Source organism: Syngnathus floridae, chromosome 8, assembly GCF_059516105.1.
Source record: "Syngnathus floridae isolate MCC-2025c chromosome 8, RoL_Sflo_1.0, whole genome shotgun sequence".
In the NCBI taxonomy this organism is placed as follows: domain Eukaryota; kingdom Metazoa; phylum Chordata; class Actinopteri; order Syngnathiformes; family Syngnathidae; genus Syngnathus; species Syngnathus floridae.
The window spans coordinates 8,560,590-8,575,047 of NC_142420.1; the positions used below are offsets into that span (position 1 = coordinate 8,560,590).

Sequence of the window (14,458 nt, forward strand, 5' to 3'; positions counted from 1 at the left end):
CTCCCCTACTAAACAGAATCTTGTGAATCACAATTACAAATTAGTAACTTACAGTGTCGCATTTATACGTTTATTTTCACTAGAGTGACAGAAAACTGCACGGCATCATCTCAAAGAGTATTTTTAACCTCACATTTCCAACCATAACACAGACTATAGCTGTCAATCAAAAATGAGCTAAAGGCAAAAGTTTTGATTCAGCTTCCGTGTTGAATCTCATTAGAATGTGTGAGCCCAAGCGCCGATAACAACACAACAGTCGTGATAACGTGCCACCGTGGTTTTCCGGCTAATTCATCTTTGTCGCGCCAGTCTCTTGGGGGAACTTCACGCATTGAATTTGTCAAAGTCAGAAGTCACAACGGCAACGTTTGCGAACCACAAAACCACCTGCTTCCCACCTGTTAGGGGAACCAGGGAGTTGGCACACTTGAATGTTTCACGTTGCAGTTTAGCAAAACATTAGCATTCACCGCCGATGCCCCGACAGCCCGATGCTATTTTTCCTCACCATGTGAGTCAGGGATGTCAGTTCCTATTTGACAGCTCATTTGTCAGCCCTTTAGGCTTCTGTTAGGCATCTTCCTCTCACTTTACGCTCATGCGGACCCTCCACCTGTCTTCTCAGGTGGAAACCTCCCCGGACCAGCCTTCGCCCGTAGTCCTGGCCTCTCGTACCAGACCGATACAAAAAAAGCACAGCTGGGAAAGAAACAAGGTCCACTGAGACCGAAGCTTTTTTTTACTTGATTTTCCGCTGGGATCGTAGCCAATTATTCTTATCACTGAACAGATGTGCTTGTTGCAAACTGCATTGGCGATTATGCTCTAATCAGGCGATAAGAAAAACAATAATGACTAATCCACTATTAATTTGCCGCCTTTGTTAATCTTAACGTTAGATGTTTCCCCAGTGGTAAACAGTTTTGCACATTCTCTTTCTATTTGAAGGGAGTACAGTTGAAAATAAACATGATTATGCTGATCTTCCCGTGGGGCTTGTTCTGACAACTTTCCATCTCTTTTACAGAGTTGCCTGAGGGGGAAGTGCTTATATGAGAGAAGTTGTTTATGGATTGCAAAAGTGGACTTTTCAAGTAAATCCAGCAGGTATTTGATTTTTATCTGTCGTGTGAAGCGTTTGATATGCAAACATAATCGCATGGGCCACGGATGTGAGAAATATACAGACTACTTTTGAGTCAAACTATTGTTACCTTTGTAGCCGGCACATCCCGAGAGGTCACCGTGTTTTTGCCCGGGAATGGCATGATAATCGATTATTAATCGATATTATGAATACACGCTGCCGAGTTACATAATAAATGGATCATAAAAGGAAGCTGAGCCCTCACCGATTGCCCGTGGAGACACTTACACCTGCAAGGTTCTTAAGTGTGATGCTTCTCGACTATTTTACTGACATGATTGTGTTTGACAGGTTAGCCTTTCCTGAAATTACTGTGAGCCTTTCCATTGTCAAGACGAAAAACAACATGAGCGCCTGAACGAGAAAACAAAAAAATTCACAGCACACTATACATTGAAACAATTTTTTTTTTTTTTTTGCCTTTTAATTCAAGGGAAAAACATCTTAGCGGGTATAACAATGAATTTGTGTCAAAGCAGGTGAGTGACTTGTTGGCATTTTTGGATTAAATGTTTGAGGTAAATTTAAAATTGAAACTATTGAATATCTTGTGTACTTGCCTAAAGTCAGCTGGGATAGATCCCTTCTCATGACCCTAATAAGAACAACTGCTATGGCAAAGTGATAGTTGCTACAAAAAGCACATAAGGTCACTTTCGAGACATTTCCACCTGCGAGGCTCTAAAATGCACCACGTCCGTATTATTTTACTGACATGATTGTCTTTGTCAGGTTGTCCTTCCTTGAAATTACTGCGAGTATTTCCATTGCCAAGAAGAAAACCTAATTTAGTGACCGAGGCGGGGAAACAACATACAAAAAATAGAGGGCATCAAAAGTGGGTCAACTTCATTTGGACTAAGTGAAAAATAATATTAGTGACATTGTGTGGCACTAAAAGTGAATGTGTAAGTCACATGACATACAAACTCAAAGGAAACACTCGTTGTACAACTTGTATAAGTTTAATATGGTGATGCTATTTTACAGAATCCTCTTCGGATCCACTAAAGCAAGTCATTTGCAAGTAAAACTAACTCCAGCTCCACTATCCCAATTGTCACGTCCCCCAAATGCCGCAATAATTGAAACTAAAGTGCAGACGTGATCACGATGGTTTCAAGTGCTTATTAAGTAAATGTTAATCTGACATATCCGCCGATGGATGCAGAGTTCCTTCAGTGATTGCAAACGCTCAGATGCGTTGTTGATTTTATGAAAGGAGTCCGGACCCCCTGCTATGCGCGCGCACGTAAAAAAAATAAACTACTTGATTGCAATCTCATTATCAAGTCTCTAATTTATTTTTGCTGCTAGTCAGTTTTACACTTAATACACTAAAAGGTTTTAATCAAAGCGCCACGCAAAAGCCCCCCTCTAATTTTCTACCAACACTCACGAGTTCGTCATTTTTATTTACTTACAATTACCGTTCTTGCATTAGACTCTCAAGTTTGTCCTTGCGGGAGAAACATAATGTGCTCGTCCATAAACCTCTTTTTACATCATATTAACATCCAGCAAATATATTACTCTTGCTCGGGCGGTAAATTAACAGTTTAGTAAAGTTAATAACTTTGCCCCCCCCTCCCCCGACAGCACTTTTCAAGGTGAATCAACATGTGTGATTGCTCTTTCTTTGACGATGCGTGAAGCCTTGAGGACAAACACATAAAAATCTATCTTTCAAAACAGCCTAATGAATGTCCCATATCTTCCCTCCTGACATCTTATAAACAGTAACTCAAGAGCGGTGCGTTCGGCGTGATCCCCACCGGTGAGGAAATAACAACGCGAGGGTGAAAAGAGGAAGCTAGAGAATAATTTGGTTTTTGAAGCTGCGGTTGAGGTCTTTGTGCGGCAGGACAATCGCGTTGAGGATTATCACCTCTCTTGGAATGGACACATTACAACCTGCGGGTGAGTATAAAAAATTCGTGTGGCAACTATCACGACAAGTGAAACAATGCGCGGCCCAAATGACATATAAGGAAATGTTACCGAGGATAGTGATGGACGGTGTGAGTTTTCCTTCTCTGAAGAGGGTCTCGCTGTCAATTTTTGCGTAGGGGTCATTGGGGTTGGGGTCACTGGGAGTTCCTTCCACCCGTGCCCATTTTCCAATCGTGCTATCCCATCCTACAACGCTGTGGAGGACACAGCAATGGTCCTAGAGGAGAAAATAGAGATGCAAACATTAAATCAATGACTGCTAAACCATTTTGCAGGCAAAACAAATAGAAGCCATCTACTATAAAAACACGTCTTTGGTTTTAGTACTTTCACTCGCAGAGAAGAAGCCCAGGAGGACTGTTGCGTTTCCGTTGGACTTTGTTTTGCCTTGTACTGAGGTTGTGCATCTGTCAAAACTGACGGTCAAATCATAACAGGGATTTGCGTTATAAGAGTTTTATTTTTGAGCGTGTGTCCAAGTCACACATCTGAAAAGTTTCACATGCAGATCACATTTTAAAGCAAAATGCAAATAACACAGAGCTGCCTGAAGAGATTTGTCCTTTGCATAGTGTTTTGGCTTACCTGTAGAGTCGCACCGTGGAGGATAATGGATTCTCGAACTCTGACCCCAGCACCAATGGTAACGCCAGTACCGATGGTGACATTAGGACCCAACTGCACAATGACATATTGCTTTCGATCTTTCCTGTGCTTTCGCAGAATAAAAACAATGTTGAATGATGCTTACCACAGCAGTGGGATCAATGTTGGCGGTGGGATGAATATAAACATCACCTAGAGAACAAAAGAGGCCATTTTAAAGCGGTTGGGTCGCCGCCGTGTTGAAAGACAATAAGGCTGCCGTACCGCTTATTTTCGGGCCTCCAACTTTATTGGAGGCCAGCCTTTCCGGATGACTTTTATGATACTGGTTGAGGTACAATCGACTGGCATATATTGCAGACCTGTGGAGGGAGGGAGGGGGGGGGTGGGGATTCATATGAAAGCTAGACTGGATGAAAATGACGTTCACATCTTTCACTCACCCTGCCGATTTTATCTGGCTCCAGAATCGAAGTGTTTTATAAACGTAGATTTTGCCCTGTCCGGCGAGGGCGGTGAAAATGTCCTGCTCCAACCTGATGGCTTCCGCTCTGTGCCAGCCGTTGTTTGTTTCCTCACTGCCAGACATAAAAATGTGACATTATGCCTCTGTTATATTTCTGTGTGCTGACATAATTGTTTCTGGTCAAGACCTGTTTTTGGATTAAACCAATAAAACATTCTGATGGTTGAAAAGTCTACTCATTTTGGAAAAAAAAAGGAAACTGTTCAAAAATTTCGCCATGGCATAATCTTTTTAATAGAGCTCTTCGCTCTATATGTGACGAGCCACTCGGATGATAAGCTGAAAATCCAGACGAAAATTCATCAAACGTTCTCCAAAGCAGCACTCCAAGCAAACGCGAGCACAAGTTTGAGTTAAAACGCATCACTTGTCAGCTCGGGGGTTCAAACCAAAGCCGATCCAACATTTGATCAAAACCTTAAGTGGATGGCTCTCCATACTAATCAGGATCTCTCTAAAAGTGAATTGTGAGAGCCAAGAGATGAAACAGAACGTTAAATATTGATGAAAAGAACATGTTTAAGGATTCCACCCATAATGGGAGATTTGCCAAAAGGGGGAGGTATGGTTCGAGGCAAAGTCAGCCCTGTGAGATTTTGCCATGAATCCACTTTCATTCCTTTCCAAGCTCCAGGATCAGAAAATATGCTGAGTCAGTACTAATTTTCATTTTGGTGGATTGTTGGTTAAGTATGTAGTATGGTTTGAGTTTTCTCTTTTAAGACCTTGCGGCACAATATTTAAGCACGCAAAACAAAATTATAAAGTGTAAACCCACCAAAAAATACTTTTTTTTCCCCCAGTTGTGTAGCCGGAGTACAGAGTTGATTATGATTATTTGTTTAAGATGATTGAGAAAAGGAACTGTGTTTTCTTCTCTACGTCACTTCCAAAACCACTGTTTACTTTATCAAGTTCAAGAACCAATAGTTTGACCACGTGCAGAATGTCCTCACGCAAATATTTGCCAACTTCACAGTGCAGTAGTACAAAGTGCAGAAAAGGAAGAAAAAAACTGAGAAAAGCGTGACAATCAACCAGCTAATTTTTTTTTTTTTCAGCTAACATCTATGACTCCTTTAAATCAAAGTAAGCAAGTCCTAACTTTCTGGTGTCGCTCCAACATAAACCTGAGCGATTTTTTTGTTTAATGTTGTCTTAGGAGGGATTTTATTTTTTTCCCCAGGGATTTTCTTGGAAAAAAAAAACAATAGTCAAGATTGATAAACCAATTCCAAATTTCTGATCTGGTGAACTTTTCAGAGACCTAAAAAAAAAGGTAGTGGAACATTTTAATTATGCCTGTTCTTGTGATAACATTGCAATAGTATCTCACTTAAACTCTGTTTCTAAAAAAGAAAAAAAAGATAGAGAACGAAGAGCATGGCAACAATCACAAAGCCTCCTATGCAAACTCAGCCATAGTTGCTAAGTAACGCACACCAAACTATGAGTGCTCTAAAACCACGCCGTGCAGGTGACATGTACCAACTTACCCATCATATGGAAAACTGATGATTGTGTGGGCAAACACAAATCATAATGGGGGAAGGAAGGGGAAAGAAAGACAAATGAAGACAACCAAAATCACAAAAAAAAGAAGACACACACGGATCCCTGTCAGGCGGTCCCCCCAACTCACAGCAGCATATCTTGTTGATTTTTCTGGAAGACCGCTCCAATATGCTGGAAGATTTCCGGATTAAAGAGGTAGATACCACAGTTGATGATGTCGCTCACAAATGTGCTGGGCTTTTCCACATAATGCAACACCTAATGAGCATACAGAAAGACTGTTATGATTCGAAGCCGATGAGTATGTATGGAAATAAATCAGGGAGGTTATATACCTCATTTGTTTCCTCATTTTCAACTATACAGCCATAATTCAGGGATTGTTTTCTGTTTGCCTGAGAAAGGGAAATGGCAGCGTGAAAAAAGTGAAATCTTTTGGAATAACATCACAAGATTTAAAGCGCTACAATATTACATGGCAGTGAGGACAAAACAATATTCTATAACAAGACAAGTGCCAATAGGGAAAACTCACTGTTGTTCCGAGTATAACAAAGCTGTTTGGTTCTCCGTGTTCTTTCTGGAAGCTGAGCATCTCTGTCAGAGGAAAGGCAGCGCACACATCAGCATTAAGGACAAAGAAAGCCTGAGGGCCACCAGCGATGATTTGATCTCTGAAGTGATAGATGCCCCCTCCTGTACCCAGGGCTGCATATTCTTGCAAATACCTGCGGTGCACAAGAAAATCTGAGTTGTGGTTAGTATGCAAGAGATGTGTAGCTGCAGGGCGAGGTTAAAGCATTCCACAAAGTGCTAAACCAACGGTGTGATTTTAATTCCTTTTTACCTGATTGAAATTTTAAACTCCTGTTGTGCAGTCACAAGAAATCTGTTCAGCTCTTCATTAGGTTGGTAAAAGCCAATGAGCAGGATCTCTTTCATATTTGGTAACTTGGGGGGGGAATACAAAAATAAGTTGATGAATACTGACAAGACTTTTAACAGTTTGAGTGCAGCCATAAACTTGGCAATGCTGTCACCTTGGCGCATGCTTCGATGTGATGTTGCAGCATGGGCACACCAGCTACTGGGAATAAAGGTTTGGGGACTTCAAATGACAATGGTCTAAACCTTGTGCCTGCAAAAAGAAACACATTTTGCATGTTATCGTTGCGCCACGTCAGCTAAATATAACCTTACGAACGTAGCATTGAGTTTTAGCACTAGCGATTTAAATGCCTGTAAAAGAAAAAGCAGTGTGTACACAAGACGATGCGCTATATTCTCACCTTTCTGAGGCCCTCCTATTAAAATAACAGCTTTCAGCATTTTGATCAGCAAGTTATGATTTGATTCTGCACCAAAACAGTGACAAATACACACTGATACTACTCCGGGATATCTACTTCCGCATACAAATGATGACGTAATCGAAGTGTAAAACCCGGATTGAAGTACGGATTGGAGTGCAATAAAAGACGAGATTAAAATAAAAGTAAAATAAGAAATACATTTTGAAGAAGTCTGTTTTAGGTCACACTAATTCTATTAATTTAGTGTTAATCTGCACCAACATTATTCCAGCCCAAAAGTATCAATTATTGCATTGCCGCAATGCTTATTCTAATATTGTTTAAATTGGACAATATCATATCGCAATTTTGTTCCTGTAGCATTTGATATTGTCATGTGTGATAGTTTATATTTGCAAAATATCTCCTATTTGTTGTTTATGTTGAGTAGATCTGAAGAAGTGGAAAAAAACAAGTCAGCTGTCAGGCTAGAAAGCTCGCAAAAGGCAACAAACAGTTCCAATGGAAAAAGTTTACTTGAATATTTCCTCATTAAAACATAACCTAAAGTCAAAGTGTTTCCCGTGCGGTTGTGTTCTGAACTCAAACATATGCAAATCAGATATGCAACCGCATCAAACAACCAGAATAATATTTTAGTCAACAGTCACCAGGGGATATTCTGCTTTGGTTTTAGACTTCCAGACAGAGACTAGAATCTAAAGCGCTTTCATATCTTGCAGGTTAGTTCTTTCCCCAGCTTTCCCACAAACACACAGGCTGCATTCTATTTTCTCTCTCCAACAGTCAACTGAAAGAATACATGTGCTATTATACAAAGGGATTTGTATCACAGTACAATAAACTGATAAACATACAATAAATCAAAACATGTATAAAGATTCTTCTCCAAAATGTTATGCTGTTTCGTGAAAGCATTCTTTTTGACAATGCAGGTCAAGTGCAAAGGTCAGTCACATTTAATTATAATTGCATCTTTAAACATCAAGTCGCATTGGAAAACATCATGTACCATATAAACGTCATAGCTCCAAGTCATTTGAACTATGCCTAATAAATTTCAAGTAGCTCACACTATATGTACATTATATGAGAAGTGCTGAGGCCCACTCATCATTCCTCATTTGTGATTGCTTCATTAATGAAATTTCACTTAAACTCTTGATGTCACACTAACAAAAGTTGTGCAGGAAACAATAGAGTGCAATAAAACTTTTCCACACAAACCCAAGTTGACGTACAGTACATGTAAGGTTGGCTTTGACCTTGCATTCTAAAGCAAAGCTCAGCCTTGGCTTATCTTTAGACCGTATCAACCAAGATTAGCAAGGCGTACGTCTACTGTTCCATCGTCTGGCTTCAGCTCTCATTGTCATCTTCTGCTGTGCTGGTCTTTGCGTCTACGCAGCTCCTCCAGGATGCGAGCCCGAAACTCAGTCCAGTCCTCGTTCTCCATCTGCTGGACTCCGAGCGCCAGATGGAGGTCTGTGCAGTGAGTGCGCAGGAAAGGATTGTACGACTTCTCCTCTCCAATTGTTGAAGGACACTAAAAAGCAAGGAGGGGATTTTGAATTTATTTAGCAACACATGCCGATGTTATTTTCTCTTCCGTGCATATTGTATCGTGCAATGAGCATGTGACAAAAACCAGGCCTGACACATTGCTAGGTGATAAGGCCTCGCTTCCAGGATCTGGAAAAACATTGTGCAGCATGACGAGAGCGCCGATGTATGATTCTCACCGTGCAGCGCTTCAGGCCTCGCTGCTGCAGCACCCACTGATATTTGTTTTCCATGGCTGCATTGCGTGGCTCCACCTCAGTGGCGAACAGCAGATTGTCCGTGGCATATTCGTGACCTGAGGGGCGACCGGTGTGCAGGCATTCGTGTGGCCCCAACAAAAACAAGCATTAGCTTGCCAGCATAATAACACTTGAGTGCACACTCTGCATTTAAAGTGACATTAATTGTGTGATAATTGCAGCTTTGTCGTGAGTGCAAATTGCATCAATGCACATCCACAACACATTGACGTACGTTAGCGTGTTTATGTGCGTGTGTGTGAGAGCTTCCTACCAGGCCAAAGAAGAGTATCATCACTTAAGGAGCCGACAGTGTCGAGCGATGACAACATTGTTGTGGCGCTGCCCTCAAACATCCTCCCTTCAAACAACAAAAGTGCACTTGACACAAGTAGCTTGTTTTGGTTTTTATTACACTTCTTTTTTGCAAACTGTGGCAGAGAGGAAGACAGGGACAGCAGTTGCAACTCAAAATTTAAGAGTTCCTTAAATTTGCCACATTTCTTTGTTTTGCAATATTACATTTATGGCTGAAACAATTAATCAAATAACTTTTTGCATGTAAATCATTTGATTAATCATTTTAGCCCCTACTTACCGCATCCTGAGAGAAAGACCAGGTCACCAGAGAAAAGACTTTTTGGAGCACCCGGTACCTGGCCATCCAGTAGGTAGATCATGTGGCCCACTGTGTGTCCTGGCGTGAAGAGGGCCTTGAAGTGCAAACAACCGACTGTTACCGAGTCCTTGTGTGACAGAGGGCTAAAAAAAAAACCAAATAAAATAAAAAAAATCAAACACCGGTGACGACATGACACACCTAGCACTTTGGGTAAGGGTGCAGAAAGAAATGTATTATTCAGCACGTTCACTGGGAAGCGCATACCATTAGCTGAACGTGAAAGAATTATTCATAAGAGAAAAACATGACATTATTTGTCGACCTTCTCAACAAACACAGTTGCAACATGCGCTTCGGTGCAGTTCATCGGGCCACGATAATTCACTGCGATGCACTCTCTTCACGCGTGCTAAAATGAGCAAGCTGGAACTTACTGCGTCAGGCCGGGAATGTTATCGGCTGCATTTCCATAAACTCTACATGCGCTATGACGCCTTTTCAGCAATTTGTTTCCCCCGCTGTGATCCCTGTAGATAACACAGACAGTGGCAACGTGGTGATTCGACTCGACAATTCCTTTTAACCTGTCTGGGTGATTTGTGCAGAGCAAGCAGATGGGGTCAAACATGATATAGAAGCTCACCGGGTACTTAAACTATGAAGCTTGACTGTTTACACTGTATACTTCATGGACTTATACATTGAGTGCAAATCTGAATTAATCATTCAGTAGATTATTTTGTATAGTGCTTTTCAAATTTGCACTACCTGCTTTTTATCCACATTTGTTGTTTATACAGCGCGATATTAAAAATAACATTAAAAAACTCACCAATGCTTGTGTGTACAGAGGATGGCTTCTAATGTCACGCCCTCCTCCTCGAGCACAGCCTAAAAGGTTGATAAAGCTGTTATTGATCAACACAAATATAAATAATCAGGGGGGAAAAGCACCGTACAAAACCTGGTTACCTGAACAGTTTGAGGGTCTGCCGGGTCTACAACAGCCGCAACGCTAGAGGTGGTGTCAATAATGAGATAGCTGTAGTTGTCTGACAGCACAGAGATGGGAATGATTTTCATACCTGTAGGAAAGCAAAGGACAAAATGTACACTGGCAACATACTTAATCATTTACTGCGAGACAGATCAAGCCATTCATTTGCTTTAGGGGTCACGGTGAGCTGGAGCCCATCATGTATGTTTTAGGGAAGGCCCATACAAACATACAGAGAAGATGCAAACTCCATGCAGGAAGACCAGAGACAAAAAGTAACCCCTGAATCTGCTGATGGATTTAACCTAAATAAAATATGTACGTATTTAGATATTCCATGCCATACCAGGAAATTGCATTGGCAGAACTGTGGAGTGTCCAGTTGGGTAGCGTTCCCGAGCTTTCCTCATCTGCCTCTTGTAAAACATGTACCCAAGACTGGTCTTGGTGTACAATGTGTACCTGATTTAGAAAAATAAAATAAAGAAAGATCAAATATATTAGAGCCAGGCAGATGCAAAGGACAAACAATGAAATTATGATCCTAATAATAATCTGTCATTAGCAATATTAGTATTGTTACTGTTACAAGCATACTGTTTGACATTTGGGTGCGTAAACTTTAAAATGTATACAACACTAGTGTCCTTCACAAGCTTTTTAAATGATACAGTCATGAATGTAATGTTGTTAAATGACCTCAGAGCTAACGCTAGATGTTGCTATGCTAAAGCGAATCAACCAAACGAACACACAACACTACAGTATATTGTTGCAATGGAAGCGAGAACAAACTTACGCTATTCTGAATAATGGCTTCTCTGTGCGAGCCATTATTTTGCTAAATATTTTCCTCCAAAGTAGCTGTGCGGTGCGTCTGAAGCGAACAAATAAACATAATGAGACGAACGATACGGAGACAGTGATAGGTAGAACCCAGTCAGGAAGCGCCATCACGTCTGAGCCAGGAAGAACGTGATGACATCATAGCTACGCGCCATACGTAAAAATAAAATTAAAAATGTCTTTTACTATTAATAAGTAATGCTAATGAACACAATAAAAGACAATAGTCCAAATTTTAAAAAAAATCAGAGTTGATGAGTCAAGTGTCTAATTTCCTTGCGTTTTGTTCCTCACACCCATCAAAATTAGATCAAATAAAAGTTATTGTGCTATGGCTGATACAGTAACAAAATTACATTATTAAAATGATTCATCACAGAAAAAAACATTCATATCTGCTAGATCCTTAGAAAATGTCAGGGCCATTTTGTTAACAAATAATTATTATTATTATTATTAGATAAATATTACAATAAGAGAATTTGACTTATAATTTGGCAGTAAAACATTACCTCATTTATTTTTTCCTTAAAAAGGATTAGAATGTGCATATGCAACAGGAGTATCCGTCATATGACACAGTGTTGACTAGTGTAAGTTACAAAACACATATCCTGTGACACTGAGGACCAAGGTGCACATTTAGGAAAGTGCAGAGCACAGGGGACAGAGCCGCTGAAACAAGTAAGAAACATCAAATTTATTACGCTTTATTCATCGTGTAATATCTAAATACCATTGTATACTTTTCTCGATAGCACAATAATTGCACAATCGAGCCCCACTAATAAATGAATCAGCTTGTATATGAAACGAGGGTTCAAAACTGAACAATCAAGCCATTCTCTCTGCTGTAAAATGTCCAAACCCTCTTACTTTACAGGGTGCAACCATGACATCTAAAGTGGATAATCCTCCAGCCTATGAGGATGCATTGCAAGATCCCAAGTACGAGCCCAACCAGCTGCAGCATGGTTCATCTGACGCGCCGCCTCCATCCTACAGCCCTGGCCCGTACCCCGGCCCTCCCGGCTACTGGGGCCAGGCCGGCATGTGGGCAGCGCCTGGCCTCTCTCCATCTGGGATGCCCACCACAATACCCACTCTGTCTGCCAGCATGACTGCAACCAACCCAAGTCAGGAGCAAATGTGACGCATGACCTCCTATTTGTGCGCACTATACATGCTATCTCGTCCTAATTTGCAGGAGAAATGGAGGGCTTTCTAAGCACGCAGTGGGAGAGTACATCTGTTCGACACGCTTTTATCAGAAAGGTAGGGCTGCTCCTCATGAGTTTCATCTTATTGGATCTAAAATGTGTGCTTGTTTGGCAGGTGTATTTAATTTTAGCAGCTCAGCTCACTGTCACCTTTTCAGTTGTGGCCGTCTTTACATTTGTGTAAGTGTGAACACAATATCAAACCTCTGATGTCTCGTCTACTTTCTGAGTGCTCTCTCTATTTGCACATCTTTAGGGAGCCAGTCAAGATGTTTGTTATCAGGTATCCTGGAATCTACTGGGCATCCTTGTGAGTTATAAAATGATGTTTGTAACTGCAGCCAGGATGGAGTTTAGTTGTTTTTATGCAACTTGCGTGTTTTGTATTTCCTTAGAGTGGTTTACTTTATCGTTTACTGCATTCTCATCTGCTGTAAAGAGCCAAGGTACCATGCCTGCTTTAAAAGCTACGATTATGAATTAGTTGCATGCATGGATTGATTACAGTGTGTGTCCAGGAGGCGCTTTCCATGGAATCTGGTGTTGTTGGGAGTTTTTGTGAGTACTTGATTATACATCAGAAGCCATGTTTGATTTCGCAGAGCCTTAAGCAGAATGTCAAATTTTAAAAAGCAGTGACTTATATTTGTATGATTTGTCTTCTGCAGACTGTTGCCCTATCTTATATGTCTGGAACAATTTCAAGGTTTGTTTATGCCCCCTTTTATTTTACATACACCACACCATCATCATGTTTTTTTTAGTTTTAAACACCCAATGTATCTTTTTTCCAGCTATTACGAAACCAAAGCAGTCTTACTTGCCATGGGAATAACGGCCTTAGTTTGCGTAACTGTCACAGTCTTCTGCTTTCAAACCAAGGTAGATGCAAGTCAAAAGAATGTCTGTGTGAGGCTCAGCAGCCTGTGGCTTGTCACACAAAGTCTTTGTTGTCAGTGTAAAAGAACGCCTTTGTCTCGCATTACAACTGTGAACCGTGTTCCTTTTAAATATTAATAAGATTTTTGGGAAAAGATGTGAATCCATCTTTCGGTCTGATGCAAGGGAGGTGAAAAAATGTCACATCTTTGCTATATTCGAAAGATTGGTGCCTCATTATAATGGGAATTTGAATGCACCTTCGAGACATTCACTTTTATGCGAAATGTTTCTCATCATAGGTTGACTTCACTTCCTGCGGCGGATTTCTCTGCATTGCCGCCATTCTGCTCATCATCATCGGTATTGTGACATCCATCGTGCTCGCCTTCCACTACGTAAGGGCCTCTTTTATAAAGGATTCTGTCTACTCGGGTTTCTCGGAGAAGAAAGTGTATCCGTGCGACTAATTTACCATTCCGAGGTCTTTATTTGTGTCACTGAACAGGTGCCTTGGCTTCATATGCTCTATGCGGCCATTGGAGCAATCGTTTACACCTTGGTGAGCTTCAAAATTCCCTCTATGGACTGTTAAAGTCCCTGAAAAGTGAAAAGTAATATTCTCAGGGCAACATTGCTTTATTTAGGGTGGCTAAACTCTGTTTTCTTTTAGTTTTTAGTATACAACACGCAGCTTCTCATCGGAAACCGGGAGTTGGCGATAAGCCCGGAGGAGTACGTTTACGGAGCGCTGTCACTATACATTGACATTGTTCATATTTTCCTCTTCATCCTTCAAATCAGTGGTTCAGCCACTGACTGAGAGCTTAAGAAGAGCTCAACGCGTCCCTTGGGAGTTTGGACTAACGTTATCCTGTGTTAACTAGCTATTGTAAAATATGTTCCATAGCCAGATGTAAAACGTCTTAATGTGGTCCTTGCTGTTTTGCCGCCAACACTTGAGCACTTTGGATTTTTCTTGTCATATATTAAAGAGGGTCAGCTGACATTTTGTTGGAGAAAACGTTT

General features: G+C 40.9%; 3 protein-coding genes across 5 annotated transcripts; 1 reads left to right on the forward strand and 2 right to left on the reverse strand.

The window, feature by feature from the left end:
- Nucleotides 1-2,096: 2,096 nt before the first annotated feature.
- On the reverse strand, nucleotides 2,097-7,183 carry gmppaa (GDP-mannose pyrophosphorylase Aa). 2 transcript variants are annotated; one of them, XM_088383636.1, is made up of 13 exons: nucleotides 7,040-7,183; nucleotides 6,791-6,888; nucleotides 6,598-6,701; nucleotides 6,286-6,478; nucleotides 6,086-6,145; nucleotides 5,878-6,008; nucleotides 5,732-5,746; nucleotides 4,153-4,287; nucleotides 3,974-4,071; nucleotides 3,855-3,901; nucleotides 3,689-3,781; nucleotides 3,152-3,320; nucleotides 2,097-3,064 (listed from the first exon to the last, which is right to left on the reverse strand). In XM_088383636.1, the coding sequence occupies exons 1-13, from the start codon at nucleotides 7,077-7,079 to the stop codon at nucleotides 2,964-2,966; spliced, it is 1,284 nt and encodes a 427-aa protein (XP_088239762.1). In that variant the 5' UTR covers nucleotides 7,080-7,183; the 3' UTR covers nucleotides 2,097-2,963. The 2 variants fall into 2 exon arrangements, with proteins under 2 accessions (XP_088239762.1, XP_088239763.1); XM_088383637.1 differs by lacking the exon at nucleotides 5,732-5,746.
- Nucleotides 7,184-7,559: 376 nt separating this feature from the next.
- pnkd (PNKD metallo-beta-lactamase domain containing) lies at nucleotides 7,560-11,462 on the reverse strand. The gene is made up of 9 exons (XM_088383859.1): nucleotides 11,284-11,462; nucleotides 10,831-10,946; nucleotides 10,460-10,572; nucleotides 10,320-10,378; nucleotides 9,922-10,014; nucleotides 9,464-9,627; nucleotides 9,140-9,226; nucleotides 8,806-8,921; nucleotides 7,560-8,609 (listed from the first exon to the last, which is right to left on the reverse strand). The coding sequence occupies exons 1-9, from the start codon at nucleotides 11,436-11,438 to the stop codon at nucleotides 8,436-8,438; spliced, it is 1,077 nt and encodes a 358-aa protein (XP_088239985.1). The 5' UTR covers nucleotides 11,439-11,462; the 3' UTR covers nucleotides 7,560-8,435.
- Nucleotides 11,463-11,889: 427 nt separating this feature from the next.
- On the forward strand, nucleotides 11,890-14,438 carry LOC148394376 (protein lifeguard 3-like). 2 transcript variants are annotated; one of them, XM_088383404.1, is made up of 12 exons: nucleotides 11,890-12,014; nucleotides 12,214-12,466; nucleotides 12,538-12,605; nucleotides 12,666-12,730; nucleotides 12,807-12,860; nucleotides 12,946-12,996; nucleotides 13,069-13,108; nucleotides 13,219-13,256; nucleotides 13,345-13,432; nucleotides 13,732-13,827; nucleotides 13,938-13,991; nucleotides 14,103-14,438. In XM_088383404.1, the coding sequence occupies exons 2-12, from the start codon at nucleotides 12,223-12,225 to the stop codon at nucleotides 14,250-14,252; spliced, it is 948 nt and encodes a 315-aa protein (XP_088239530.1). In that variant the 5' UTR covers nucleotides 11,890-12,014; nucleotides 12,214-12,222; the 3' UTR covers nucleotides 14,253-14,438. The 2 variants fall into 2 exon arrangements, with proteins under 2 accessions (XP_088239530.1, XP_088239529.1); XM_088383403.1 differs by having other exon boundaries at nucleotides 12,538-12,730.
- Nucleotides 14,439-14,458: the final 20 nt, after the last annotated feature.

Bases quoted from the DNA above. Each gene is read 5' to 3' on its own strand.
- pnkd (XM_088383859.1), bottom strand. From the start codon at position 11,438: ATGGCGCTTCCTGACTGGGTTCTACCTATCACTGTCTCCGTATCGTTC. The intron at 10,015-10,319 runs GTGAGTTTTTTA...TGTTATCTACAG, and splicing joins CTCTGTACACACAAGCATTG to GGATCACAGCGGGGGAAACA. The intron at 9,227-9,463 runs GTAAGTAGGGGC...TGTTGTTTGAAG, and splicing joins GGTCTTTCTCTCAGGATGCG to GGAGGATGTTTGAGGGCAGC.
- LOC148394376 (XM_088383403.1), top strand. From the start codon at position 12,223: ATGACATCTAAAGTGGATAATCCTCCAGCCTATGAGGATGCATTGCAA. The intron at 12,467-12,537 runs GTCAGGAGCAAA...CCTAATTTGCAG, and splicing joins CATGACTGCAACCAACCCAA to GAGAAATGGAGGGCTTTCTA. The intron at 13,109-13,218 runs GTGAGTACTTGA...TGTCTTCTGCAG, and splicing joins TGGTGTTGTTGGGAGTTTTT to ACTGTTGCCCTATCTTATAT.
- gmppaa (XM_088383636.1), bottom strand. From the start codon at position 7,079: ATGCTGAAAGCTGTTATTTTAATAGGAGGGCCTCAGAAAG. The intron at 6,889-7,039 runs GTGAGAATATAG...TTCTTTTTGCAG, and splicing joins AATAGGAGGGCCTCAGAAAG to GCACAAGGTTTAGACCATTG. The intron at 3,321-3,688 runs GTAAGCCAAAAC...TTTCTCCTCTAG, and splicing joins TCCACGGTGCGACTCTACAG to GACCATTGCTGTGTCCTCCA.